Source organism: Carettochelys insculpta, chromosome 26 (genome assembly GCF_033958435.1).
Source record: "Carettochelys insculpta isolate YL-2023 chromosome 26, ASM3395843v1, whole genome shotgun sequence".
Classification (NCBI taxonomy): Eukaryota; Metazoa; Chordata; order Testudines; family Carettochelyidae; genus Carettochelys; species Carettochelys insculpta.
In genome coordinates this window covers 12,429,217-12,456,348 of record NC_134162.1, presented here as the reverse complement: position 1 = coordinate 12,456,348, position 27,132 = coordinate 12,429,217, and the positions used below count along the sequence as shown (strand labels likewise).

Here is a 27,132-nt window from a genome sequence, read left to right as displayed (position 1 = left end):
AACCGGCCTAATGCCTCTGAAAAAGCCTCACAGTTGATGCTACTTGGCTGGACAACCCATCAAGGGTACAACCAATTTGCTGAAACACTTTGATTACCAAGTACATAAATGCATTGTTAGTTACATGCAACAGGGTGTGTGAACACTGCACGGCGGTCCCCAAAATGAGAATTGTATATGACCATCATTTCCTGTGACTAAACTTTATAGCTGTGATATGAGCTCCTGCCAGCATTAGCCTTCACTGCCAAGGAGCCCTCACAGAGAAGTGTGAAAAAGATGGTTGTCAAAGAATCCTGGTTGTTAGACTCTCTCTCCCAATTTAGCACTGCAGGATTAGGGTACTGGTGCAAAAAGAACCCCTTACATTAAGAGTTTATCTTCGTCAAAAAAGCAACTGTTTGTGAATTGAGAATTAACTGTCATCTTGAAACACTGAAGGGAGACAAACATACCGGACATATTAGAGGCAAAACTGTTTCCAAGAATGACGCGTGTATGAAGGGTCAGTCATTATTTAGAAATTAAGTTTCCAACAAAAACTAGTTTTCACAAACTGCTGAAACCCACTGCTCCGTCTAAATATGTACATGGGGGTGGTCAACCAGTTAAAGTCAAAGAATCAAAATAGCTGTTGATAGAATGTAAAGGGCCATGTATTATATATTTTTGTATATCGCTCTATAGATACATAGTTATATATTAAATATCTATAATATATACATAACGATATATATTATACCGAGTTATATACAGATATCTAAGAATAAATATACAACAGATGGCTCAGTGCCCTCCCCCTCCCCCAGTCAAGCCCCCTTAATCCCTCCACTCTAACTCATTCTCACTCCCCTCCCCGAGAGCCAGGCCTCCGCACCCCCCCCCCATTTTAACGCAATCCCGCTCCCCTCCCCCAGAGCCAAGCACCCCTAGCCCTCTGCTCTAACCCAATTCCCCTCCCCCAGAGCCAGGCACTTCCGAAGGTCCCCCCGCTTTGACTCTAACCCATCCCCAGAGCCAGGCACCTCCTGGTCCCCCCAAACCCAACGCCAGCGACTCACTGGAGACAACACATGCTTCTCCCTCCAAGTGAGGGGCACGTGCACAGACTGGTGTTGAGTACTCCTGGTGTGTGGCTTGGAGCACAAGTTGCATTTCTTCACTCAGAGCCGTTTGTGGATGAAGGGCTATAGATGGCCAGTCCTGATGTACTTCTTTACTACATACCAAGTTATGAGACTGTGTTGTAGGGTTGTTACTAAAGCATGCAGTAAGTTGGGGAATCGGCTAGACATTAGCACCCCAGGATAACGAGGAAAATAACCAAGCTACAGGCAGGTGTCCAAACAACAATCCACAGCAATTCTCCAGCAACAGAGGAACAATTTAATCAGACCACATCAGCAGAATTGTTCAGGCTGACCTGGGGACTCAGCAGTGCCCACTAGACAAGACTATATTTGCATTGTGCACGCATGAGACACTGAGGGTGCAAAAAAACACAAGAGGGGTCGCCCATGCTTGGTCTTTTCTCCTGCCTGCTGCCGATCTGGCCCACAAGGGGGCCACCGAGAAAAATGAAGAATACAACAGAGGAGGCTGGCCTGGTTTGCATCTGACAAAGCGGGTCTTTGCCCATGAAAGTTTATGCTCCAAAACATCTATTAGTCTATAATGTGCCACAGTACATCTTGTCGTTTTTGAAGATACAGACTAACTTGGCTACCCTTCTGATGTGGTTTTAAGACTGTGTATTAGGGACTACAACATCCAGTGGAGATGAGAAACACTACTTGTCAGTCTGGAGAGTTTCGAATGCATGCTTATACTTCATTTCCTATCACTTACAGTCACTTAAAACTCGCTTTTATAGTCTAAATAACGTTTGACTATTCATCTGTACCAGCGAGTTTGCCTGAAGTACCTGGTCAATCTGCTCATATTTTCCAAAATCTGGTGGGTGTAGGCTCTCCATTGATGAAGTGGCTGTATAATTAATAAATCTTCATTGCTTATCCTAAGCAGTGCAAGAGGGTATATTCCTGAAGTACAGTGCTGGGAGCTGAGAGGATTTACATGGTGCCTCCCCCTGTGGGATTCGTGAGAGCCACTGAAAGCATTCAAGCAATCTAGGTGGGCGTGGGACTTCAAGTGCTGAGTGATCAGGGCTCCTGATGCCGTTTGCTGCTAGTCACTAGCAAAGCATTGAGAGAAAGAGCCTAACCAGGAAAAATGAGGGGGCACAGCAGTCCCACAGTCCTAGGCTGCACCACAGGGATCCTGTCACCGAGTGGATAAAGAAATATACATAGCTCTACAACTTGAGGAAGAAAACAGAGCTTATATGATCAATTTTGACTGGCTAAACTCAAGAACTTGGATATGAAATATACTGTGTGAACTTCACACTTTACTTTTCAGTCGTGTAGAAACTACATGCTAAAAATCTCTCAGTTTTAAGTAGCCAAAAGCTCCTTCAATGTCCCTGAGGTAATTTTTTTCCTCCCAGAGAAGGTATAGGCGTAGTGTGTGTTATGCCTATGACAAAAAAAGGGACACAGACATAGTGCAACTTCACATCGTTCTAATGTGGCTACTCAAAAGCAGTGACCTTCCTACACATTAGCACGTATACATTCCACACAACTGCTTATACTTACTTGAACAGGTGGGTAAAGACGGAACCCATGAATTATTAGCTTCGCATTTAACTGAGCTGCTGCCACTCAGGGCGTACCCGGAATCACATTCAAATGTCACTGCATGTCCATAAGAATAGTGAGATCCAAATCCAGATCGCATTTTACCATTTGAGACTTCCGGCTCTTGACACTTGACCACTGAAAATTAAATGTACCAGCGTAAGAACTTTTTCACAGGAAGCAATGAGTGGGAACAGAAAAAAGTCCTGATACTTTACTGCAGGAGATAACAACATGTATATTAAACTAAAAGTTATGCCACAATGGATTTTACTCTTTCTTTAAAAGGTCCTCCAAATGCAGCTCAGTATCAAAATCATATGGTTATCAGCCCTCCATGCCCCCCTAACCCAGAATACTGCTTGAGCTTATCATCATTGTTGTAAAAGACATCTGGAATTTGGAACAAGCTGTAAGAGATTCACGTGTCATAACATTCTGGGACTGAACTTCCCTGCGTTCTGAGGTGAGGGCAGATATGTTGACCAGCAAGGCAACCAAACTGCCTAAAGCCTCTGAAAAAGCCTCACAATTGATGCTGCTAGGCTGGGAAACTCACCAAGGGTACAACCAAGCTGCCGACGCTTTTTGATATATAAATGCATTATTTGTTACATGCAACAGGGTGTGCAAACACTGCACTTTGGTTACCACAACTAACAACTTTACAGCTGTTATATGAGCTTGCACAAGCATGAGCTTTCACTGCCATAGAGCGCTCCCAGAGGAGTCTGAAAAAAATGGTGGCCAAAGAATCCTGTTTGCCTGACTCTCTCTCCCCTGCTTTAGCACTTTAATATTAGGGTACTGGCAAAAAAACCCAAAACCTTACATTAAGAGTTTATCTCCACCACAAAAGCAACTGTTTGCAATACAACAATTAACTATTGTCTTGAAACGCTGAAGGGAGACAAAAATACTGTGCATATTAGAGGCAAAATCGTTTCCAAGAATGACACGTGTATGAAGGGTCAGTTATTCTTCAGAAATTAAGTTTCCAACAATAACTAGTTTTCATGATAGACATTTAGGCCTATTAAAGTGCTACATGTATTTCCTCAGGTTTCTGGGTTGCTTAGCAATCAAAATACATTTTTTCCTGGGAGAAGATAGTAGAATAAAAAGGGGATAAAAAACTAGTGATAACCACCTTTGCATTCAGGTGCTGGTCCACTCCACACTCCATTGACTTCATCTATTGTTGTACAATGAATTGAAGCCTCTCCAATGAGAGAGAAGCCTTGATCACAGCTGTAAGTAACTCCTGAAGAAACAACAAACTCTTCTTCACCCAGACGATTATGTGATCCATGGGCAATATCAGGAGGTTGATCACAAGGTATTGCTGAAGCAAAGAACGTCAATATGAAAATTTAAGTCTGCACTGAATATGAACTGAAGAGTTTGCACCTAGAAGCTTGTCTCAGTTCCTCCCCCACACGTGCTCCCCCAAAAAGGCAATTTAGCCATTTGGAAGAACACTTAACATTGTGTTTCAATAACAGTGCAGCAGAACTTCTTCCAGATCATGGAGGTTGTCTGCTTTTAGACTTGACCCAGCCCAGTCCAGCCATTGCTTTAGGAGGATGTTTCATACACCACCAGCCCCGAAGGATAACCTGAACAGAGCAGGCTTGCCACCAAGTTCACCCTCAGGGAACAAGAGCCTCTTGCACGGCATCTTGTGGGGCATTTTTGTTCCACCAGCGGAAAACTAAGAATCTCTTTTGAGGCAGCACCAGATTCTGGTCTGCACATCAGCAGCACGACTGATGCACTGAAAGCATCCAAGAGATCAAATTAACATACAGGCAAATTAATCGTGATTCATGCCAAACGAGGCTCACATTGTAATTGGACTGTCAGATCTGGGAAGAGTCAAGCCTCCTAAGAGGTCGTGATCGTGACTTTTGCTTAGTGAACAGCAGGGATTGCACAGGCACAGGAGCCAAGAGGCATCCCAAGGCCTGTTGGATAATGCATGTTGAACAACGCCAGGTTAACACTACAAAGGGTCTCTTTAAAAACATCATTTCTGTAGGAGTCATCCAAACATCAGAGGGAATTGCAGAATGAGTTTGTTCCTCTCTCCCACCATACTCAAATTTTACTCTAATTTGGATTGAATGCCAAAGAAAGAATAGACTGACTCCACTGTAGCGCCAGCTCTGCAGCGCCATCTCCAGAGGTGAACTCTTCTTAAAATAAATTAGTTTACCTTCACAAAATGGAACGCTCGCATCCCAATCGACTTCTTTTCCCACAAGTACACATTTGGCCGAAGCTGACCCATGTAATCTGTACCTAAAGAAAACAGGCTCAAGTTTGTTACTTACACAAGCAAAGAACTAGTTAATAGTCCAGAAAGATGGAACGTTTTTTCTGCCAGTACATGGCAACTGCTGAATAACGGATAGCTCTAACACAGTGAGTCTCAATGTTTTAAGCCCATGGCCCACCCTGCTCAACTCAAAGCTTTCTGTGGACCATCAGCCAAACACCCATGATGACAAAATGCTTTTATTTTATCTATAAATACCTTAAATACTAAATTATCCATATTAGGATACTGGAGCTATATTGTATGGGAGCATATATAGCTGGTAAAAAAGAAATATTCATATTCAAAATCAAAATAATTAAACAGATTAAGCATTTTAACTTTATCATGTTAGTTTACACAACTTGGTTTCAAATAAAGCAAAAAGTTTATGTTCAAAAGAAGTTTCAATGTTATTTTTACTTATGGCAGGAGTAGGGAACCTTTCTTGGGCCAGGGTTCACTAATCTACAGAAAACTCAGTCATGGGCCATACAACTGAGTGGCAGCTCCTCTCCTGCCAAAAAAAAAAAGAGCCACCCGTCACAGACATGGCCCCCAACTGAGACACTTCACTCCCCTGGCACTATAGCAAACTCAGGCTGGGAGAGCTGGACAGGGATGAGGGTGCAGGTCTGGCCATGAGGGGAATGTAGGGGCATTTACCTAACCACACTCCCAAACTATAGCCTAAGGGAGCAGCGGGAAAACCTTTCAACAAGCATTCATGGTGCTGCATGGGGGAGTGGCAGGTTCTTCACCCTATGAGCCAGTGCCAGCTCACAGAGCTTGAGCCTGCCACCTTTTACCCTTGCAGCAGGAAGCTTGTGCTGGACAAGAAACTCGTGGGGGAAGGGGGTGCCACAGAGCTGAAATGCCAGCATGGTTCCCAACTTCCAGGGGCAGGGGCAGGGGCGTAGAAGGAGTGAGCCCTGAGCCTAGAAGGCTCACCTGCATGGCACATTTTGAGAACTACTGATTTCACACCCTATGACTAAGGAATACTAAGATCGGGTCTACACTATACAAATAGGTCAGTGTAAGGTCACTGCACAGAGGTGTGAAAAATCCATCTCTCTGAGTGACAGATGTACTTGCCTTATTCCCCCTCCACCTCCCACCCTCCAATTCTCCTGATGTAAATACAGCTATGTCAACAGGAGAACTACTCTCACCAATACAGATAGTGCCTCCTGGAGAGATGCATTAGCTATGTTGACTGGAAAGGGTCTCTGCCTTTGTTAGAGGAGCATCTGCATATCCGACCATATGCTGGAACAAGTCGATTTCTGCAGTGTGCTTCATGAAGACTAAGCCTTGTGTAGTTGAAAGCAACAGAATTACAAACAAAAATTTGACCTTTTGACCTCTATGCACCTTCTGTGTGCTGGTGATAACATTTTAAGTCACTAATAGTTCTACTTACAACAGCTTCATTACTAAAGGAGTTAAGATGCAGAGGTTTAATGTGTAGGTGATGGTTGGGTAGCACGAGCTGGTCTTTTGTGAGCCCACAGGCAGCATGGCTTTGAGCAAGCTCCTGGCTGCATAGGAGAAGAGGGGCAGGGATCACCAGCTCCTGCCTTGTGTGCCAATGAAAATCAGCTTGCATGCCACTATTGGCACCCATGCCAGGGGTTGCTGACTCCTGGGAGATAGCTTCCAAAGTGTTAATTGGAGAGTCCACATTTCCGGGCTCTGCTGATCAGATACTTGGGAATATTTGATAATCTGCTGCAAAGGGGAACACGTTACCTCTCTTCTAAATTAGAGATTTGGGCACTCCTACATCTAAAAGATGTCAGAAGGCTCTGCCACCTTTACAACAGAATTTTTCAAATGACCAAAAAATCCTAGATCCTTTACAGAACACTGCTCACAGTGCTTTCTCATCAAAAAAGGAACTTGACTTGCTGAGTAGGAGGCTGTGTCTCATTCTTTATGTTTCTAATATGTAGGAGTATGAGTCTGAGCAGCTGGCATTCTACACCATAAAATGACTATGCTTTTCTCTGCCTAAGAGCAAAGGCTGTCAATTAATTGCAGTTCATGGGTGTGATTAGCTCAAAAATTAACTGGAATTCATCAGTTTTAACTGCACTGCTCAACAGAACAACAACTGAAATAGATGAAGTAGTTTTGGATTGTTTCCACATTTTCAATTACAACACAAAATACAAAGTGCTCACTTTATAATATATTATTTAAATATTTACAAATATCCAAGCAATCAAAATGATAACTAAAATAGAGTATTTTTCTGTTTACCTGCAGAAGTCCTGTAGTGTGATCTGTCTACTGTGAAAGTGCAACTTACAAATCTACAAAAGTAGATTACATAAATACACGCAAAAAACCTAAACAATATACAACTTTATAGCATCAAAGTCCACTCAGTCCTTTTTATTGTTCAGCCCATCGCTAAGACAAACCAGTGTGTAAACAAGAAATGGGCAGAAGCATCTTGTGCAAAGGTGAAAAATGAACCTCAAAGTGAGAACAGGTGTTCCCATGGGACTTCTGTAGCAGCCAGCGTAAGGTATTTACCTTCCAGATAAGCTAAGCATTCATATACACTTTGTGCTTACGCCACCATTCCAGAAGACATGTTTCCATGACGATGAGACTTGCTAAAAAAAACAACAATGCATTGTTTAAATCTGTGACAACTTCTTGAGGGAGAATTCTATGTCTCCTGCTCTGTATTTATCTGCTTTCCACCATCTATTTCATGTTCTAGCAATCTCAGATGATGACCCAGCACACATTCATTTTAAGAATACTTCTACTGAAGATCTGACAAAAAGCTACGTGGGCACCAATATGAGATTTCTTGACATAGCAACACCACTTTGACCCGATTTAAGGATCAGAAGTGCCTACCAAAATCTGAGGGAGAAGGTGAGGGACATGCTTTCAGAAGTCTTTAACAAGCAACAGTTTGATGTGGAAACTGTATTTTGACAACCAAAAAAGAATATCAACCTTCTGTTGATGACATCTGACTCAGACAACAAAAATTAACATGTGTTGGTTTGCACTGGTTGGATCATTATTGAGCAGACCCCGTTAGCTGAATTGTTCTCTACTATACTGTTTGAAGCATGAAAGAACCAGGGGGATAAAAACCAATTTTTGATTTAAATCAGTTTTTTTTTTAATTTCAATCATGACTAAAAAATTAAACTTCTCATTTAAAAAAAAGATACAGTTAAATCTAATCACAAAAATGCTACATCTAAACTTACAGTCTCAGAAAAATCAATTAATGGTTCTAGTCAGTCCAGCCTACCTACTTGCTCCGTCTTCTTTAAAATTATGGGCTTTCAATCGCTGTTTCTCCAACAAACAAAAAAGTAACACATACAAAGACAGACACAAGCTGGACAGGACTGGTATTTCTCCTGTGCTTATATGGTGGTGGACCTTGGCCAAGCACAGCAGAAGAGTTACTTAAGACATTGTTTTCAAGACAGCGAGACAATATATAGGAAAGGACGGAGGCAGCGTAGAAAGGAACAGTGGAGAAAGATTCTCAGACTCTGGGCATAAGAGACACGCTGTTTGGGAATATTTTGAAGAAATTTGTTCCATGGGGAAAAAAAAGAAAAACGTGTCCAATGTAAGCAGTTCAAGATGACGACACAGGGCCCACCTGCAAGAAGTAAACATGATAAGGCAAACTGCTTATTGGGAGAAAATGATGTGGATGAAGTAACGAAAAACAGAACTCCCAGTGAGCGCAATGAGACTTACTTCAATATTAAGTCCACTCTAAGCACAATCAACGTTAGCTTTGTTGGTAACTTGATTTAAATCAGTTTTCTTTTTTTTTTTTTTTGGTCATTTAAATAGCTGGTTTAACGATTTAGTTTAGTTAACTGTTTAATGAAATACCCTTGATTTAAATCAAAGCACCCTAGAAGGGACATACAAATCTTTAGTGCATCTTGCTTTGAATTTGTGATGCTGATCACAATGTCACGCAAACAACTGGTCATACTTTCAGGTACACAAGAAAGGGGCAGTATTATTTCCAGCAAATATGAGCAAATGTTTGTCTCAGTGGACAATAAGTAGGATTGAGTGGACTTGTACGCTCCAAAGGTTTGCACTGTTTGATGTTGAAATGCAGGGTTTTTTTTGTACAATTCAACATTTGTATGTTGCATTGTCATGATAAGGGGGCACTGCAATACTTGTAATAAGGGAACTGAAAAACTTTTGAAAAAGTCACAAATATTTGTAAAGAAAATGTAAAGTGACTGCTGTACATTTTGCATTATGTGCTATAATTAAAGTGAAAATATTCGAAAAGCTAGAAAACATCCAAAACATGTAAATCAATGGTACTCTATTATTGTTTAGTTGCACTATTAACAGGGTTAATGAGACATCAGCCCAAACCGGTACTAAAAATCTTAACATCTAGTTGTGTGATGCTGGCTCTGCTTAAGCAGCTTGTTACCTTTCCTCCTGCTTTTACCAATTCTACCAGTGCTGGACACCAGAAGCACTGCATTTCTGCATCCAGTTACCTCAATGTCCAGCTAAAGCCAGCACACAAAGCTGCAAATATATTGGCAAAGCTGATGCTCCATCTTCACTACAGAACACACTAAGCATTCGATTACATTCATTTCTGCAAGTTCTCTCCCTTCTGCCTCCAGTGAAGACAGGGAACAGTGAGGAGGAAAAAAACAAATGCTGGCCAAACAGATCATCATTTATTTAAACAAACAAACAAAAAAAAAAAAAAAAAAAAAAAGGCAACCGGACAACACCAGGAATGGGAAATAAAACGGGTGCCCTGAGCTGTCACCCACTTGCCATCTCCCTGTTCCATATGTGAATGTCACACATCTTTTCAAACTAAAATCTAATAACTTCTCTTTAAACTCAGAAACCCCATAGGCCAGCACAATTCCAAAGCCTGAGGCATGCTGAGCTACTGCATAGAGAGCGACAGAGTCCTTCAACAAGAGCTAAGACAGTTCTGTGGATTCAATCCCATCAACCAAAAGCAGGATGACAGGCAATCTACAGAATTAGGAATTTAACTCCCATGTCTGGGAGATCTAGAGAACCAGAGCTGTCTCACGGACTTACATAAGCACCCGCATATCCATGTAACTGACAGTGGGCCTTGATATCTCTCCCCATCCTGAACATCCATTGGAACTCCAATCTCTGCTGCTGGGCCAAGCCACCTCGCACTAGGATACCGAAAACCAGAATTCTGCAAAATACCTGCATTCCATTTGTGTGCCCAGACAATTCAATCCATTCAATTACCAGGGAGGATGAAGAGTATTTGAACTAAGTACAACATTGCCAAACAAAAAAAGGTAAAAACTAGCCCAGACCCATTTCAGGCTTAGCATAAGGTTTCTAGTCAACCAAAGGATGAGGTCCAGTATCCCACAATACTTCTCTGGACAACTAAATTAACGTGAGAGATCTGGCCAAGTTCATGAGTGCAGCTGTATGACAGGGCTGCTTGTGATGGGGTGGCTGGGGTGCATTTGGAGTTTGCGTTGTATTCGCAAAGGCTCACACTTCAGGGGCACAGCCAATCACCTGTAGCATTCAGGAAGATATTCTCCACCTTCACCGATTGTATTCTGGGTTTATTTCTTTTATCTCCTTCCTTTGAAGTATCGGGGTGGTGGTCATGGCATAAGATAGGCCATCTACCAGCTTGGCTTTTGCTAGTTCTTACTCAAGGTTTAATCTGTGACTTTGAAAGAAGAGTCCCCCCCCAGATACAATCAGCAGGGAAACAGGGGTATTTTTTCCTTCCTATGTGCTTGCTCAGCCTTTTAAATGCAGAACAACAGCAAGGAAACTGCTGGATTCTGTCAGAAGCAGGGATAAAGGCTACACCAGCCACTCCCTACTTAGATGCAGAGGAGGAGATGCGAGTAACCAGAAGCAGTAACTAATAAGCAGACACTTATGGGTTAGTCCAGTAACCGGATACTCTATTACATCCCTAGCTCAGACCAGATGACCTGGTGGCAATTCTGGCCTTAAACTCCAAGACCTCAGCATCCAAAAGAACAACCACTGAGTGTCATGAAGCCACAAGCTATTTTTGATCCCCCGAGGCCTGGCAACAGAACCCCTATGGATAAAAAACAACAACTGCACTTGATATTGTCCTGGGTTATTCTGACATCTATATGGCAGGGACAGACAACTATTTGCTTTGTGAAGCAGGAGATCGGCTTCCACTTTGTCCTGCATTTTAGGGGCAATGTTCTGCCATTAGCTCTCTGCATTCAGACAGAAACCCCTGCAAAAAGGGAGAGATGGCAAAACTCACTAAGTGCCACATTACACCTGACGAGGGACCCTCTTTCTCATGACTCATGATCCAACTGGATCATCTCCTGAAGGCCCAAGGTTGGGATTGCAAAAGAACCTGAAAAAGTTCGCTTCCTATCTCCCACTGAACAACAACGGTGGCTGGCTGACTTTTTTCTTTCACCTCCTTTAGGGGAAAAAAATAACGGCAGGTTTAATTGTTAATAAGGGCTTACCTTGTGGCTAAAGATGTGTACCACAGCACTCACTTATATATTCTTCAAGTTTAAACAAACTTTCTAGAACCATTCTGCCAGACGTCAGCTGCTTTACACTCTTCTAAACTCCATTAATTAGTCACAAGCAGCAATTTGGTACTCACCCTTCATTGCAGGAGAAGTTGACTGTTGCACCAAGTTGGATATCAGTGTAATCAACCCTGCCATTTGCTAGTTCTAGTGCTTTACATGGTTTTCCTAAAACGGGACAAATGTAATTCCATTAACTCATTGTGTTAATGAAAAAAGAAAAAAGGGATATGCTAACTTGCACCCATTACCATAGCAAATACAACAGCAGATGAAAGCCAATGATATGTGAGTCCTGCATCTATCCTGGAAGACCAGAGGTCAGCACCCAAGGCTATGGAGGAAAGCTTAAAACCGTCATTATGGATAATTTTGTAATATAACAATGAGAATTGAGGTGAGGTGAATGATGCTTCTTCATTCCACACTAAGAGTGGTTGCCTTGTATCCTGAAGCAAGAGAATTAAGATCCCTTTGAAGAGATAGTATAATTTCAAATGTTCATATTGCAGATATGAGGGTCCATATCCTGAAAACTCATATTCATAACTGAATGCATGTAGGGGGACTCACTGATCGCAACAGGTAGCAATTACAAGTAAAAAGTGATATGAGAAGCTCAAGTCATCAGTAAGAGTCACAACTGGGAAGGCTAGAGACAATAAAGGAAATGCCTTTTGAAGTTCATTAGAACAAAAGTAATTCTAACATAAAAGAATGTACCCATACTCACAACCTAGAGCAGGGGTGGCCAGTGATTTCTGATAGGGGGAGGTGGCGCTCCAAGATTCTGGCCAGCGGTCAAGGGCCGCACATTTCAATGGAGGGGCCATGAGTTCTGCATTAGAGGTTGGGTGCAGAAGGGAGAATGAAGTGAGGTGAACGACGCTTCCTCATCCAACATGGACAGTGGTTGCCTTGTACCCTGAAGCAAGAGAATTAAAATTCCCTTGCAGAGTTATTTAAAGTGCAAATATTCATATTACCCACTCTAAGGGCCATATCCTGACAACTCAAATATATCCATGTGGGGAGACCCATTGACCTTAGCAGGCAACAATTACAAATAAAAAGTAACATAACACATGGAATAAAAGGCTAGATGACAAAAATCAGAGGTTATGAAAAGTAAAAAATGATATGAGGAGCTAAAGTCATCAGGGAAAGACTCACAACTGAGAAGGCTATGGACAATAAGAAGCTTTTTGAATGTCATTAGGAACAAAAGAAATCCTAGCATAATAGAATGTACCCATAACCACACCCTAGAGCAAGGGAGGGCAATGATTTTTGATGGGGGGCACTCCAAGATTTTGGACGTGGTCAAGTGCGGTGCATTTCAATGGTTGAGGGACAGAGGTTCGTTACAGAGGGGGAGCTCAGGGTAAGGGATTTGGGTGTGGGGTCTGGGAGTGAGTTTGGGTGAAGGTGGGGGTTGTGACCTGAGGCAGGGTAATGGGGTGCACAATCCACGAGGGAATATTGCTGCCAGAGAAAACTGTAGTCTGGGTGGTGGGATGTAGGTGCGCAGGGTCTACAACGGAATTGGGATGGGGTGTCAGGGGCATCCTCTGGCCTGGAGGCACTTACCTAAACAGCTCATGGCCAGCAGCATTCTCAGGCATGCTTCCCTGCCTGCCAGCAGCCTCAGACCGCTCAAAACAGCTGGCTGCTCCACTTGGCTCTCTCCGTTGAGGAGACGTTTTGCACACTGCCTCTGCCCCAAGTAAAAAATCTCTCAGCTCTCACTGGCAGTTTGTGTGCACGAGAAGGGGCTGACATGGCAGGTAATGTAGGAGGTTGTGCAGAGTTTGGAAAGGGACTGGGTATGCGGGGGTACAGGGTCTGTGGTAGGGCATTAAAGGTGTAGAGGAGTGGTTCAAGATACAGGCTCTGGCTGGGAAACGCTTACCATTGGCAACTCCCAGTCAACAGAGCGACAGGGCAGTTCTGCAGGCAGGCTACATGCATTTGCTAATGACGCAAATGTCACTCAAAGCCTTTGTAGGAAAACGTGTCTCTGTGCACCTTTTGGGGGGAAGAGGGCAGTAGGCCTCTGTATGGTGCCTGCATTCACATCTCTTGTAGGCTGGCTTTCGTTTTGTAGCTATACAGTCCATGTATTTGTTACGATTTGTGACATCGAGCTGGACAACTGGGAAGAACTAGCAGACGACCGCAGCAGATGGAGGCAGGGGTTACACAAGGGCCTTCAGAAGGGCGAGATGAAGATCAGACAGCTAGCAGAGGAGAAGCGAGCGCACAGAAAGTACACTAAGGACTTGCCAGACACCCACCACATCTGCAAGAGATGCAGCAAGGACTGTCACTCTCGTGTGGGTCTTCATAGTCACAGTAGACGCTGTAAATGAAGTTCTAAATTGAAACTATAAAGGGCGCGATCCATAGTCTACGTAGACTGAAGGATGCCTACTACTACTATTTGTTACGCATATTGTAAATGTGTTACAGACTTTTCTCTAAGTTTTGTTGTGAGCAAGTTCTTTGACCAAACTCGGAAAACAACTAATATTTGATATTTGGCTTACTTTTAGTACAGTTAATTCAGAGGAAAGGCTGAATCCTGTATTTCATTATTAGGGACAGAACTACAACTTTTCAGGAAAGACAGGCAACATACCAGAGTCTGTTACTTTACTGAAGTATTTTTGATGCTTCCTATACTATCATCAGGAAATATTACGAAGATGATTAATGTAATAAATAACAAGCAGTCCAGTAGCACCTTAAAGACTGGAGAAGTGGGTCTTACCCAGGAAGGCACATGACCTAATAAATGTGTTAGTCTTTCAGATGCTACAGGACTGCTTGTTATTACGGTAGCTACAGACTAACGCAACCACCCCTCTGAGACGATTATTTTAACTGAAGCAAGTTGTAGTTCTCTCGTAAAAAGATGTAACATGGTAAGAACCAATAAAATTAGAGAAACTAAAAAGAGTTAAAGCTTATCCTACTTTTTATACTTTCATTTCAAAGCTGACTCACACAGGTAGAGCACAAATTCCAGTAATTGAACTGGTGTGCACTGAATGTCTCCCAGTCACAGCAACATAACGTGGACAAGGTATGCAAGAACTGCACTATCCTTCAATTTACATCTACTACTACATAACAAGATGTTGATGTTCTAAAAAAAGAGTTATTCAACGTATGCCCTAAAAATCAAAAAGATATGTGGTAAGCCTATCCTCCATCTTATTCCTATCTGAGAGTATTTGGAGTAAAAGCCTGAAGTTATCAGTTTTGTATTTCAGCTGCTGTTAAAGAAACCTACAAAGATAAAAAAGCATCCTGCTACTTTTTTTTTTAAAGTCAGCTAATATGAACAACAAACTGTCCAAAAAGTATTTAGAAAATGTTTGCCGATACCACTGTTGATCTGTGAAATACTCGTGCAATTGAGACTCCTTACTTTGTCAAACTGGTTTGCCCAGAAACTAAAATGCAAAAGCAACACTAACTTATATAAAAGTCAAGGTCTGATGACCACGTTGAATCTATAAGACATGTAACTTAAGAAGACTTTCCACTGTTCAGAATGTATCCTGAGCTACAGGTTTATTTCAGTTTGGTCCCAACAGGAGAGGAAGCAGTTGCTGTCTCAGACAGATCAGCAAAAGGGAACCTTGGAGGAAGAGCAATGGAGACAGACAACAAAGAGAAAAAGTTAACTTTGAAAGATACTCAGTAGTCTGCTGTAACAAAATACTTTTGAGAATCCACAAATTATTTTACTGAGAACAATTTCGATGTACAATAAAACCCCAGTTATCCAGCATAAATGGGAGCAGATGGTCAGATACCCGAAAATGTAAGATAATCAGAGTTGGGGTGGGACATCGTGGAGCAGGAGGCTGGAGCCGGGGCCTACATGGGCCCATTCTGAAGAGCTGGCAGCTGGCTTCTTGAGGTGGGCTACAGCATGCCAGCCATCATGGACCAGTTCCCTGGGGATAGTTCCCCGAGCAGTCAGCTCCCTCCCGTTCGGGGCTTTGAGAACCCATCTGGTCCCAGGGCCAAGTCCCAGCTTCTCCCAGGACTGGAGCTGCTGCCGACCCCAGGTGTGCAGAGCTGCCAGCAGCCCCAGTGCCATCTCTCCAGGCTGGCTCCCTGGGTGAGCAGCCTTTGCCACCCCAGCTGGGCAGCCATCCCCACCACTGGCCCAGAGCCCCAGCCGTCACTAGGCGAGTAGCTCCAGCCAGTCCCAGTGGAGCTGCGGGCTGCCCAGGATGGGGTGCGCACTGCTGGGGGAGACTATCCAACGTTCTGTTTCATCCCCCACCGTCTCAGGCAGTGTTGCATGAAACAGACTGTTGGATAACTGGGGGGCCGGATAACTGGGGTTTGCCTGTACTTGCTTTCATTAGAGCCTTGAGTCTAATCTACTTAATGAGGTTAATATCAAACGGCACAACATTAGAATTTTACCTTATTTACTGTGCTCACATCACACGGAATACAGACTGTCATGCAAGATAAGTACATTGTGCAAAGGAAGTGAGTCCACCTTACAACTTTTTGATTTAAGATAGCACCGGCTCAGAGAGAGGGCCGCAAGCGCACAGGATTACAAGGCACCAAGGACTCATCTCCCGCCACGGCATGAAACAGGGGAGTTAGAAATAAGCACAGACGAAGGACTGGCGCGCTCTCAGGCAGACGGGGACTGTCATGTTTCTACGGCCCTCGGATCTATTTCTGTGGGGTCACAACCGGAGGGCACAGTCCCAGCAGCGGCCCCTCTTCGCATCTGTCAGTCTCATCCCCGCCGCTGGTTTCACGGACACTGGCAGGCAGCGGCGGCTTTGTCCCTCCTCAGCCCCGCGCCACTACGGGCGGGCCGCAGCGAGCCCCCACGCCGGGGAGGCACAGGGCTCGGGCGGGAGCGGAGTTCACACGCCCCCAGCCAGGCTCCCCCGGGCGGGGCTCGAGGCTGGCAGAGGGGCGGCCGGGTAGCGGACGCGCCCGACGGCCGAGCCAACCTCGCAGGCCGGTCCCGGGGAGCGGGCGCCGCCGCCCACGAGAAGCCAGTGAAGGAAGTGGGACACCAGTGGGAGAGCGAAGGGGAGGGGCGGGACTACGGGCCGGAAGGGGGAAGGGACACGGAGTAACGGGGTTCGGGCACCTCCCCCCGCCCCCGCACGCGGCACTCACCCAGCGCTCCCCGGGACAGCAGCGCGAGCGCCAGCAGCGCCACCAGAGGCGGAGCCCCCCCGGCCCGACGCAGCTGCATCGCGCCGAGCCCCCGCTTGGCTGCGGCCGCTTCCTGTCTCTCACTGCGCCTGCGCGGCCCCGGACCCCGGGGGGGGGGGGGACGGGAGGGTCCGTTGGACGCGCGCGCCCCTGCGGCTTCTCCGGGGCCGGGTGTGACCACTGGCGCGCGACCGCGCTACCTCCCGCAGAGAGAGCGGGGAGCAGCGCCGGCCGCACAGTAGCCAGCGCCGCCGCCCCGCTTTCGAAGATGGTCCGAAGAGCCGGCAGCCCGAGGGACGGGAAAACGAGACGAGGGAGGCGCTGAGTCGGGTCACTTCCCTGCACACAGCGGGCCTGCCACGGGTCCTTTTCTCCACGCGTTCCTGCACAGTGGCGTCGCCGCAGCCCGGGCTGATCTGGCCATCCCGCGTCGCTTTCCAGAGCGGCCCACGCGCCAGCTGCGCGCTCTTACGAGTCGGGAGGAAAGACAGCGCCCATACTCCACGGGCACCATTAGCGCGAGACTTGAGGCAAAATAAGGAGCCGGAGGAAAGCTTGTAAGGCTCTCCTCGTGACAGTCCTCCGCAGCGTGTCTGCACCTGCCAGCTGCGCTGTCACCCCTCAGGGTGAAGGTCTGTTCCTCAGCTTACCCCCCCAACCAGGAGCGTGGGAATAGCGGAGAGCGCAGTTTCCCCTGAACATTCATGTACCTGTTGTGGCACTTTCATCTTGTCATCATCCCGCTGCTCCCAGTGCCCATCTGCATCCATTTTTAGTAATTTATTTTCTGTTGGTAGGGCCTACAATCCTTACACCTACACCACACTTCGGGAAACACTGCAGGAGTGAAACAGCTCTTTTACACACTCCTAAAGAAAAACAAGACCAGCTCTTAAGAAACAAACAGAAAAAAAAGCAGGCAAAGGTACTTCAGTAGGCCCTGTGTGCTGGGAGGGTCATTCTCCACGAGGAAAAGGAGAGAAGGCAGCTGTGCTTCTAAGGGCCTGGGTCTTGTCTGAGAGGGAGGAACTGAGCTCAGGATCAAAACAGGATCCTGGTATTTCTCATTTCAAAGTGGTTTGCAGCAGTTACTGATGTTAACCTTATAACTGAGAAGGGGCAGTGTTACTAAAGCAATAGGGAAAGAGTCACTTTTATTTAGTTATTCTCAGTTTTTGTATTTTTTTGTAAACTTGGAACTAACCCCTCAGTCAAATCTGTAGGCTGTACAGCAGTGATCCACAGGGAAGGAAAATCTACCTGCATTCATATAGGGAAGGAGAGCGCGGATGGTTCAAACTCAGCAAATTGCACACATTTGATGATCGAAGAGTGTGACGTGAACTAAACCAAAACAGAGCTCACCATTTCTTGTTTTCCTTTTTTGTGTATTGTAGCTGTCAAAATAATGTCTGGTTTTCTAAGAGTTATGTTTTGTACATAGGTCCATCAAGGGCTGTCAGCCACAATAGGTAAGAATGGTGTCCTTTGCCTCTCTCTGTCAGAAGTTGGAAATAAATGTCAGCATAAAGATCAGTGACAGACAGAATAATAGTAGCATCTTTCAGTCTACATAGGCTATGGATCGCGCTATTCGTAGTTCCATTTGGGATCATCATTTGCAGCACTGACTGTGAAGCCCCCCCCCACCCCCCAGGAGTGACAGTCCTTGCTGCATCTGTTGCCTGCGTAATGGAGTCTGGCAGGTCCTTACTGTGCTTTCTGTGGGCTCGCTTCTCCTCTTCTAGCTGTCTGATCCTCATCTCACCCCTTCTGAAGGCCCTTGTGTAGTTCCTGCCTCCATGTGCCAGCTCCTCCCAGCTGTGCGGCTCAATATCTACCTCCCTGAGGTCCCTCCTGCAAACATATCTGTAATGTCATGGGGGGCATCTAGGACGTCTTTTACCAGAGGCTAGCTCACCATGCAGGATGTCTTTTGGAATCCTTCCATCATTCATCCTCTGGACATGGCCAAGCCAGCGGAGCTGCCACTGCCTGAGGAGGGTGTGCATGGTTGGGATTCGAGCTTGCTCAAGGATGGGAGTGTTGGACACACTGTCCTTCCGCCATATTCTAAGGATGTGCCTGAGGCAGCACAAGTGGAAGACGTTCAGCCTCTTTTCCTGAAAGGTGTACAGGGCCCAAGACTCACTGCCGTAAAGGAGGGTGCTGAGGATGCAGGCTCTGTAGACTTGTGTTTTGGTGTGGGTGTACAACTTGATGTTATTCCACACACACTCACTGAGTCTGGACAGAGTTGTGGCTGCTTTTCCGATCCTCCGATTTAGCTCAGACTCCAATGACAGGGTTTCAGTGATGGTGGACCCGAGGTAAAAGAACTCGTGGACGACCTCTAGCATACAGTTGTCAATGCTGATTGATGGAGGTTCAGCAACATCCTGAACAAGTACATTTGTCGTCTTTAGGCTGATGGAAAGCCCAAAGTCCTTGCATGCTTCAGAGAACCGATCAAGCAGTTTCTGAAGCTCGTCTTCTATGTGACACACTACAGCAGTGTCACCTGCCAACAGCATCTCTCTGCTCTCTGAAAGCTAAGGTTTAGATTTAGCTGTCAGCCTTCCAAGATTTAGTTTCCCATCAGATCTTGTGTGCAAAAAGATGCCCTCTGTTGAAGATCCAAAGGCGTGCTTCAGGAGGAGCGTAAAGATCCCAAACCATGTCGGAGCAAGGACGCATCCTTGTTTGATGCCGCTCCTGATTCTGAAAGCATCCGATCATGTGCCATCATATTGGATGGTTCCTCAAATCTTCGTGGAAAAACTGGATCATCTTGAGTAATCGTAGTGGACAGCCTATCTTGTGGAGCAGTTTGAACAGTCCATCCCTGCTGACCAAGTTGAAGGCCTTGGTCAGGTCAATGAAGGCAACACACACACAGTGCCTTCCTCTGCTTCCTGTATTTCTCCTGCAGCTGCCTCAGAGAGAAGACCATGTCGACAGTAGATCTCGCTGTGCAGAATCCACACTGATTCAGGATACACCCTCTCAGCAATATGCCGGGAGTCTGCCAAGGATGACGCGAGCGAACAGTTTACCAGTGATGATTAGGAGGGAGATTCCACGGTAAATTGTTGCAGTCGCTTCTGTCTGCTTTGTTCTTATACAAGGTTACGATGTTAGCGTCGCGTATATCCTGTGGAACCTCTCCCTCTCTCCAGCACAGGCACAGTAGCTCATGTAGGGGTTCCAGGAGAGAGGCTGTGGCACACCTGATTGCCTCTGGTGGTATACCATCCTGGCCCAGGGCCTTTTCTACTGCAATGCTGTCGATGGCTTTCAGTAGTTCATCTACAGTTGGTTCCTGGTCCAGTTCATCCATTACTGGTAGGAGCTCGACAGCATCGAGGGCTGTATCAACCACAATGTTCTCACATGAGTACAGCTCAAAGTAGTGCTCGGCCCAGCACTCCATCTGTTTGACTTTGTCAACGACGACTTCATCAGATTTGGATTTCAGAGGTGCCATCTTGTTCTGGGTGGGTCCGAATGCCTTCTTGATGCCCTCGTACATTCCCCTGAGATTACCAAAGTCAGCACTGGTCTGGATGCTGCTGCATTGCTCGAGTCAGTAGTAGTTGGCACAGCACCTGGCCGTCTGCTGTACTGTTTTTCTGGCTGCCCTGAGCGCTTGCAGGGTACTCAGGCTCAGCGAACGTCTGTACTCCAAGAGTGCAGCGCGCTTCTTTTCGATGGCTGGAATCATTTCATTGGAGTTAGCTTCCAACAAGTCATTTGTGTTTCTAGCTCTTCTTCCAAACACCGACAAGGCTGTGTTGTAAATTGTATCCCTCAGATGCTGCCATCTGGATGTCACATTGGCACCCCCAGGGCTGCTGCGCAGATTCTCCTCGGGGGTGTCTCTGAACTTTTCGGCTCTGAGTTTGCCGTCTTTCTGACATCAATGCGGGGCCTTCCAGTTGGTATAGAGTGGTACAGCTTCATGGGAATCACCTTGAGTTTGGAGCAAACTAACGAGCAATCTGTATCACAGTCAGCACTATGATAGCTGTGTGTCAGAAGAATGTTTTTGAGGTTATCACGTCTAGCGATGACCATGTCTAGTTGATGCCAGTGTTTTGAGCATGGGTGTCTCCATGACATTCTGGCCTGTGGCTTGGTTTGGAAAAATGTGTTTGTGATGCACAGCTTGTGGTACATGCAAAGTTCAAGACGCTGTCTGTTTTCATTCATTTTTTCCCACATCCAAGTGGCCTAAGCAGGAAGGCCATGAGTCATGATCGGCTCCAACTCTCACACTGAAGTCACCCAAAATATACAGTTGTTCACGAGCAGGTATTTGCGCTATGGCAGCACTAAGCATGTCACAGAACTTGTCTTGTACTTGCCGTGTGGCATACAGGGTTGGGGCATAAGCGCTGATCAGGTGGACAGGACCGGTGCAAGTTTGAAGTGTGACCTGAAGGAGTCTTTCTGATCCACCCATGACTAACTCCACCATTTGTAGAAGGGTGTTTCTGATGGCGAAGCCAACACCATGCTCCCTGGGTTCTTCTTTGGCTTCACCCTGCCAGGAAAAGGTGTAGTCCTTTTCCTTTAGAGATCCCGAATCTGCAAGTCGCGTCTCTTGCAGAGCAGCAACGTCAACTTGGAGCCTCTTCAGTTCCTCATTGACGACAGCAGTCTTTTGGGTGTCACTGATGTCCTGAAGATATTCAGTCAAACCAGTCAGCATGGTCCGCACACTCCAGCAAGCATGGTCCGCACACTCCAGCAAGCAAGCTTAAAACTTTGATGGTTTCCTTTTCTTGTTGATTTTCCTATTGGTTTGCCTGGTGCTCAAATTTCAGTCACTTGTCAGGTTTGGGAACCTTAAGCTTCACGCATGCAGTGAGGCAGGTGAACTGTGGCAGGACAGTACCCTACTGGCTGGGGGCTGCCCAGCTTGAGGCAGGCAGTGACTGTCCAGTGAGATGCAACCATCTCTCCCACCATCAAAGGCAACCCCTAGCGCTTGTTCTCTACACCAATCGAGCAAGAGCTTATAACCGGTATCTGTTGCCTCCTGTGTTGGTTCAACGCTGTTAAGCGATGCTGGAGTACCTCTCCAGGCGCGAGCCTGGGTAATTTTTCGGGACCCTGGGCTGCCCAGACGCCAGTGTTTCCTCTCAGCTTTACTGATATATTCCAAAGGAGAGGATAACCTCTGCATCTGGTACCAGCTCAGCTGCAGCAGTTGCCAGGTCAATGCCAGAAGTTGGCACAGAACCGCCTTAGGACTCCCCTCCGGATTTTCTGTCAGGGTTTAGTCCCTTAGTCTTGCTCCTTCCCAGGATAACCCACAAGGCAGTGGGGCAGAGATAGAATACAGCCTAACAAAAAAAAAGCAGTCAAGTAGCACTTTAAAGACTAGCAAAATAATTCATTAGGTGAGCTTCTGTGGGTCTGTCCCACAGAAGCTCATCACCTAATAAATTGTTTTGTTAGTGTTTAAAGTGCTACTTAACTGCTTTTTTGTTTTGATAGAATACAGATGAACACCGCTATCTCTATCACTAGTCAACATGCAAGGCACTACATTCAGCTGTTTGGAATGGAGATCCATCAACTACATGACAAAACTTGCCCAGATCCAGACAGACATCTTCTTTCTCTCCAAATGCAAGAGTCTGTTCTGGTATGGCTCTGATCTGAAGTGGGTCTGTCCCACGGAAGCTCATCACCTAATAAGTTATTTTGTTAGTCTTTAAAGTGCTACTGGACTGTTCTTTTGTTTTTTAAGCATAAAGATAATTTTCTTAATTACCTGTTCCGTTCTCTTCCTCTGGGGCATCAGGCATTAGTCTGTTGGAAGACAGGATACTGGGCTACGTGGACCATTGGGCATACAGGGTCAGACCATTCTTATGTTTGTAAAAATTAGTTTGTTTCTTCATCATGAGATTTTTACCAAGTTAATCTGATTAAATTCATTTCTTTAGTTTCTCTTAAGACCTGACAGTGTGAAGGATGACCCTGTACAACCCTTGCTGAAAATCCTTAGAGACTGAATTCTAGGGCTCCAGCGACTTTTCTATGAAAATTGGGGTTTGTTTTTTAAGGCACTGGAGAAGGAGAATCAAGTGCACACCCAAGATTACACGTAACACACCACAAGAACAGTAAAGGTCTTACACAAGTCCACATGCTTGGAAAATGTGCTGCATTTTAGAGCCCTTAATTGTTTTACATTACAGTATGTATTTCTTGGGAGACCCTGCAGCAGCCAATATGACACACAAAAAGAAGAGGCAGCACAATGAAGGCCAAATCTTCAGCCCACTGAAATCAATGTGAGTTTTGCAGTGTGGGGGTGGGGGGAGAGACTGACAATGGGATGGGAAGGGAATCACAAATGAAACCCGAAATCTAAAGACTGAATTCTGCTGCCAAGGGATTTTTACCCAATTTAAAAGAGGCTTCTGCTTCTTTGAATGCAGGTTCTCTTAACTGTCGTGAAAATTAGCAGTTCAACCTAGGAACATCAGCACAAAAATAGAGCTTGGACTCCAAAAATGGAGGTGTCATCAGTTTCTGCCGCATGATGGTGTATCGATTGATTTTAAAATTGTGTTGCTACAAATTCACAAATGTCTGTTGTAAATAAATTTATTTCCCCCCAAATAGTAATATATTATAAATTCCAGACAAAATTATAACCAAATTTTAGGATTAACTCATGAATCCAATAGTCATCTTAAAAAAAAAAAAGCTCTCAAATTTATATAGAAGGTATGATTTCATTGTAGTCTGTAATTTTTAAGTCCTCTAAGCATAAAAAGTGCTGTGAAAGTAGCTGAATGTCTCTTTATACCAGTTTGAGCATATTAAGTGCTGTGTCTTTGAAAAGCAAGTAAAAGAAAGAGAGTAGGACTGGCAGTACTTAAGTTTTCAAGCAGATAGCATGCTTAGGAGGAAGTTCAGGGTCTTGGTCTTGCAGCTTCTAGTCAAGGGCAGGCTCAGCAGCACTTGCGTCAATCTCTTCCAGGTGACACACTGCTCATGAACAAGAAGTTCCACAGAAAGTTCAAGAAGGCCAGAGTGTAATTTGAGGAGTAAGCATCCTTGATGCTGCAGGGTGTCTTACTCATCTCATCAAGCATTTTCACAGAGTAACAGCAAGACAGCATGAAGACAGGAAATCTAAAATTTGAACATGATGAACTGGACTGCTGTAAGGATCTGATGGACGCAGCTGCAGTATGCTACAGATTTGCATTTTCCCCTCGAGAAGGTCACTGCAAGAACGTAAACTATTCACAGACAAGGTGAAGGAAATGCTTAAATAGTCTTCCTACAAAAAAAGCAAACTGCAAAACCAGGAGGTGAAGTAGTTTCCTGCCAGCAGAAAGGGGTATACAATGGTAAAATAAAACTTGGTTCTTCTATTTTCTTACCAATCTTTATAAACATTTTATTGCCCGCCCCCCCCCCCCCCCTTTTTTTTTTTTTTTTTTACTACTTGGAAAAAGTGTAACTTTTGGACATTTTTATATTTCATAGGGAGAGACTTCAGATTGGCCTACTTTTTAAAAATCTAGTTACAAGTCAAAATAAATACCACGTTGTCCACTTTTTCATGTCAGCATTGTGTGCTCTATAAAAATGCACATACATGAAGTGGTAGGTACATCTGACATATAAAGGCAGATAATATAACACCACCTACAACTCAGTGTCAGACAAAGCTGATTGACATTATGGACAGTTACAGTCACAAGATTAAAATGTAGATAATCTCTAAGCAAACAAGTTTCTGCAATATCTGTAAGCACAAAGACGAAGAACTGTTTGGGCCTTATTCTAGTTAGTCTAAGAACTTGCTGGTGAACGTAAATTGTATAGGAAGGTTTTCCCACAACTTAAAACAGGGTAGGTAACGTTTGGTCCATGATTTCCATCTTCCTTTGTGTTATATGGAAAAATACCTACAAGTAAGGCTTCAAAAGTGGTTCTATTTCAGCTTCCACAAGTGATATGTCATTGTAACTAACAAGCAGATCAGATTTGCAAATAAAAGCTTAGCCAAACCAGAAGTGTTTTGCGTTATAAGCCGCACTGTTTTTATTTAAGTAACCCCTGGAGGAAGAATAGCAGCCATTATCCACTTGACATACAGTGCCTCTGAGGTTCAAGAGCTAAATGAACAATCAACGTTACCCAAATGAGCGACAGTTTGGAGAAATAATTCTTTTCTCAGCAAACAAGTTCATAATTTAGTCCAACTTGGTAGCAGGTTACCTGAGAAAAAACATTGTGATTGCACACAAGAGTACTTAACTAAAGAGCTACTTACAACTCTCAAGCCTCAGTCTGACTATTGCTGCATTATACAGTAAGTGAGATATGACATTATTCACCACAACTTTGACATTTTTATGCTGAGAAAAGTGCTCTAAAGCCCTTACCTGCAAGGGTGCAATTCAAGATATTTCATTTACTTGGTTCAAAGCTTTTTCGTACTTCTTGCTTTCATGTTTATAGGAAGAGCTGAATGGTGGAAAAGACAGTAAGTTTGAAAGGAGAACTTAGTTTTTCTTAAAACAGAGGAGGGCAACAATTTTCTTACGTGGGTAAGCCACCAGGGGCCTCTTTCAGGCCCTTTGAAAGGGAGGGGTCTTGGGCAGAAAGCAGAGCTGGGGACTAGAAGACACTGTGAGAGAGGAAGAGACACTGTAGCACAGAGACTGGAAGAGGATATGTGGCATAGACTAGTGTGTGGGTGTGTAACCATGTGCGGGCTGTTGCTGGGTCAGTTTCTGAGAGATACCATGCACACTCTTTTCTAAGATATGGAAAGCGGTACTGCTCTGTCGTCATCTCCCCTTCCCTACCCTCCCCCAATGCAGAGATGAGGTACAGGGGAGAGGACATGCAAAAGTGTGACAGTGTGCTTGTTACTTGAGAAATCTAAAAAAAACAGAGCACTGCCTCTTAAGACAGGCACTCATCTCAGTCACTCACCATACGTCAGACAACAGCAGCTCTGTTGTGTGTGCCCCCCCAACTCCAGCTCTGCAGAGGCACTACTGGCACAAGGGGGACACCCTTACTTCAGCATTCGCCTCTCCATTCCCTCCCTCTCCCATCTGCACAGCTAATAGGGTCCTGGGAACAGCTCCGCTGCAAAATGGAGCAAGATGGGCACCTGAGTGCACACAGCCTGCACAGTCTGCTAATCAGATGAGCGGGCCAGACAGAAATGGTAGGCAAGCCAGATCCAGTCTGCAGGCTTTACTTCACCCAGCTTTGTGCTAAAAGAAAAAACTAGAAATAAATTTACATTAAGGTTCAAAACTAACTTGAGAGTTTTACAGCTGTTGAAGCTTGGAAAGTTGATCCGAAGATAGCTGAGGTCTCATGATAGCATCAGAGAACCCCAAGATACATAAATTTACCAGGCCAAGAGAATTGGAGGGTTTGAATCAAAAAGCTGATTCAAGAGGGATGGTGTTGGCTGGGAGCGTCATCTTCATTTAAAGGTGACATGCAAAATAGGAAAAAAGATGGCATATACGCTGCAATACTCTTTTGTGACATCTAAGAGCAGCCTGAATGATATTAGAAAACCCATTATCTGCAACTGCAAAATTAGTAAGGTTGCAGTAGGACATTTGAAGGAGACTCAACTTTCCCCTAGCAGGTGAGAGAGTGGAAAATATTTTGGAACAGACTGTTCAAGACACTATTTACAACTATTTAAGGCCATTGGCAAACAGTGTGGAGAAGAGAAGATTTTGGGGGGTGTGGGAGAAGGGAAGGGAAGGGAAGGGAAGGGAAGGGGAATAATTTTTAAACATCATCAATTGCCCCAAAATTAAAATTTAAGGGTTGGAAAAAAAATTCCCCCCCAAAAATGAGGTCTCCCTTACTAATCACAGACAGTCCTCCAACAAAATCTGGCAAAACCACTTCTTATTTAGATCACTGACATTTCAAATATAAAAAAAGGGGAATAAAACAAAACAAAGGAAAACCTTTTATCTTTTCCCTCCCTCTTTTCAAATCTTAGCATAGTACAGTGATATAAGAAACAACCACTTTCCAATCTAGAGAGGATAAATACATCATGACCCTTACTTTTCTGTATCATGCAGACAGAGAAGAATGTTTTGGTTTATTTTTGTGAAACATCACTATTATGGTTTTTCACTGTCAAATAGTTTAGAGGAGAGGTTTTTTATTTTTAAGTTATATAAAAATATGGTTTGGCTATTATAGGTTGGACATTAGGGAAAACTATTTGACTATGACAGTA

At 44.7% G+C, this 27,132-nt stretch overlaps 1 protein-coding gene across 1 annotated transcript in view; it reads right to left on the bottom strand.

Annotated features, from left to right (window-relative positions):
• Positions 1–27,132, bottom strand: part of LOC142001740 (complement receptor type 1-like) — a 122,459-nt gene that overhangs the window by 10,884 nt on the left and 84,443 nt on the right. Inside the window, exons 27-32 of the mRNA XM_074977262.1 lie at positions 25,302–25,364; positions 16,818–16,945; positions 11,714–11,807; positions 4,921–5,006; positions 3,853–4,047; positions 2,661–2,840 (exon numbers count right to left, since the gene is read on the bottom strand). Of these exons, the coding sequence (XP_074833363.1) occupies positions 2,661–2,840; positions 3,853–4,047; positions 4,921–5,006; positions 11,714–11,807; positions 16,818–16,945; positions 25,302–25,364 (746 nt within the window). The remainder of the gene's footprint in view (positions 1–2,660; positions 2,841–3,852; positions 4,048–4,920; positions 5,007–11,713; positions 11,808–16,817; positions 16,946–25,301; positions 25,365–27,132) is intronic.